This window comes from Carlito syrichta, unplaced genomic scaffold, assembly GCF_000164805.1.
Source record: "Carlito syrichta isolate Samal-C Ts95f unplaced genomic scaffold, Tarsius_syrichta-2.0.1 Scaffold111498, whole genome shotgun sequence".
In the NCBI taxonomy this organism is placed as follows: domain Eukaryota; kingdom Metazoa; phylum Chordata; class Mammalia; order Primates; family Tarsiidae; genus Carlito; species Carlito syrichta.
This window is the reverse complement of record NW_007055594.1, coordinates 97,637-100,361: the sequence shown is the minus strand read 5'-3', so window position 1 is coordinate 100,361 and position 2,725 is coordinate 97,637. Positions and strand designations below refer to the sequence as shown.

Genomic DNA, 2,725 nt, shown 5'->3' with positions numbered 1-2,725 from the left:
ACCGGGGGGCGTGGCCATCTTCGGAGGGCGGGGCTAGAGATGGGTGTGGGGTGAGGGGTGGCGGGGAGCGTCGGGAAAGCACAGGTCAGAGAGGAGGGGCCAAATGTATAGAAAGTGCCAAAGATAGGAGAGGGGTGTGGCTGGAGTTTATGGGGGGTTGTATGGAGCTGGGGTAGAGACCTATATTCATTTTTGTGGCTGTTGCTTTTTAAATTTTTTGTAGAGACTGAGTTTCGCTTTAATGCCCAGACTGGTCTTGAACTCCTGGTCTCAAGCGATCCTCCCGCTTCAGCCTCCTAAAGTGCTCCAACAGTGTCCGGCTGGAGACTCATATTCTAAGAGCAAGACCGAGCTATGAGGAGAGGCTTTCATAACAGCAGAACAAGGAGTAAATTTGAGGATGGGATTCTGAGAAAAAGGCTGGGCCCTTAAGCCTTCGAGGGGAGTGGAGAGTGAGATTTGCCTCCCTACAAGCTTGAATATATGTTAGAATGTGCCCTATTGTGGACTCTGACCCCAAGACCTGCATAACGCCCACAGGAGAGGGAATCCAATGAAGGGGGGGGTGTGTGGGTAATGAATGGTGGACAAGCAGACATGGCATTCCTGGTATTTACTGTAAATGGTGCAGAATGGCCCTGGCCCAGCAGTGCACTGTGATATTCACAACAGGGCTTCCCAGAAGAGGCAGTGAGAAACCTGGGCTCTGTCTAGGTATCCAGTCTGCTGTACGTCTGAGGGAGAACATTGCCCTCTCTGGACCCACTTCCCTGCTATAGAGGAGAGTCATGTGAGTGTGCTGGCAGAAGCCTCTGACTGTGAGCTGAGGCCTGAAGCAGCAGGGACCCGAGGGTATGCTGTAATGGGCAGGACATTGGGGCCGGCACTGGAATTGAGCCCAGGGCTGGAGGGGAAAGCGGATCCAGGCCAGATGCCTCACAGCAATGGCCCCAAGGGACGAGGGGGTCCGGCAGGTAAGAAGAGTTGTGACAGGGCTGGAAAGAATAGCATGACCGTCCCTACCACCCTTGGGCTTTGCAGGCCTTGGGTTAAGCATTTTGTGTGCACATCTCATTGCATCTTCCGCATAGCCCTGAGCAGTCACAGAGGAGGACACCAAAACCCAGACAGGAGAAGTGACTTGCCTAATACCCCACAGCAAGTTAAGTGGCTGAGCCTTGACCTTAGGTCTATGACCCTGGAACCTCTAAACCACCCTGTAGGCTTAGGGGGCTCCTCAAGCTTAACACCCCGCCTGCCACCTTCAGCCTCAGTTTGATTCTTGTAATAGACTCATTCTGGGCCTGGAAAACAGTAAGACAGTAAATGCCGTTGCCCTGTTTCAGTAATAGTAACAGCAGCTAACATTCAAGGAGGCTTTCTTGGCCCCAAATTCTGTGCAAATGACCCAAGTGTGAGTCCTCAAACTATTCAGAGGTGGAGACCTTTATGATCCAATGAATTCGCTTTGAGTCTTAGTCTGTGCCAGGCAATGCACTAAGCATGTTACATATGTTAATTTTTCCCTTCACAGTGACCCATAAAATAGACCTTGTTGCTATTTCCATTTTATAGATGATGAGGCTAAGGCACAGAGAAGCCAGGAAGTGTCTCCTTGGTGCCCTGGTCTGTGCCCCTATCCCATGCCAGCAAGTCTGTCTTGTGGGGACTCACCTCAGCACTCCGGCTCCTGGCCTCCATGACACTGCTGGGAGTTACCTGGGCCCCAGGTTCCTGCTTCCTCTCCCCCTTCTGCTGCAGGACCAGCTTCAGTTCTGCATGGAGCAGCTGCCTCTGAGCCTGCCGGGGACAGGGAGGAAAGCTTGAGGCCAGGAGGGGATGAGAGGTAGAGGCTATGCTCTTAAGGCAAGGCCAGGGTGGATAGTAGAAGGGGAGAAGCCCCACCCTCCCCCCACCCATGCCGTCCTCTCACCGCTGCCTGGGCACAGGCACTGCCTCCTAGCAGGAGCCCAGCTCGAGGTGCTGCACAGCTGTCCGCGGGGCTCACGCCCTTCCTCAGGGGTCTTGCTGCCTGCCAGGGAAAGACCAGGCCATGAGACTTCAGGCAGACCAGAGAGGGGCAGGGAGGGGCATATGGCACCAGCCAGTGCTCACCTGAGGGTCACCTCCAGCTCCTTGGGCCTCCTGGGTCCGGGGCTCTAAGAAGAATAACGTGATCAGTGTTGCCTGCTAACACCCACTGATTGCTTCTTGAATGCCTGACTCCCCCTATCCCGATAGTGCAGGTGGAGAAACTGAGGCTCACGACACCTTTTTCCAAGATGTCACACAGTTGGGGTGTCACACAGTAAAGCCAAGACTGACTCCTAAGCCTGTCTAACAGCTGTGCCAGTCGCCTCGGCTGACTGAGGGGGCCACTGTAAAATGATGATAACTCTCCCAGTGAGCAAATCACCTCTGCTCTCTGTGCTGTAGTTTTCTCGCCTATAAAATGGGGAGAACAGCTAGGCACGGTGGCTCAGCCTATAATTCCAGCACTTTGGAAGGCCGAGGTGAGAGGATTGCCTGAGCCCTGGGGGTTCGAGACCAGCCTAGGTAACTTGGTGAGACCTCATCTCTATAATAAACCACAAAACAATTAGCCAGGTGTGGTGGTGTTCATCTGTACTTCCAGCTACTTGGAAGGCTGAGGTGGAAGGATCGCCCGAGCCCAGCAGGTCAAGGCTGCGGTGGCCATGAGCATGCCACTGCACTCCAGCCTGGG

The 2,725-nt window shown here is 54.1% G+C and overlaps 1 protein-coding gene across 1 annotated transcript in view; it reads right to left on the bottom strand.

Annotated features, from left to right (window-relative positions):
- Positions 1 to 2,725, bottom strand: part of PRX (periaxin) — a 15,416-nt gene that overhangs the window by 8,970 nt on the left and 3,721 nt on the right. Inside the window, exons 2-4 of the mRNA XM_008069816.2 lie at positions 2,116 to 2,159; positions 1,934 to 2,032; positions 1,675 to 1,800 (exon numbers count right to left, since the gene is read on the bottom strand). Of these exons, the coding sequence (XP_008068007.1) occupies positions 1,675 to 1,701 (27 nt within the window). The 5' untranslated portion in view covers positions 1,702 to 1,800; positions 1,934 to 2,032; positions 2,116 to 2,159. The remainder of the gene's footprint in view (positions 1 to 1,674; positions 1,801 to 1,933; positions 2,033 to 2,115; positions 2,160 to 2,725) is intronic.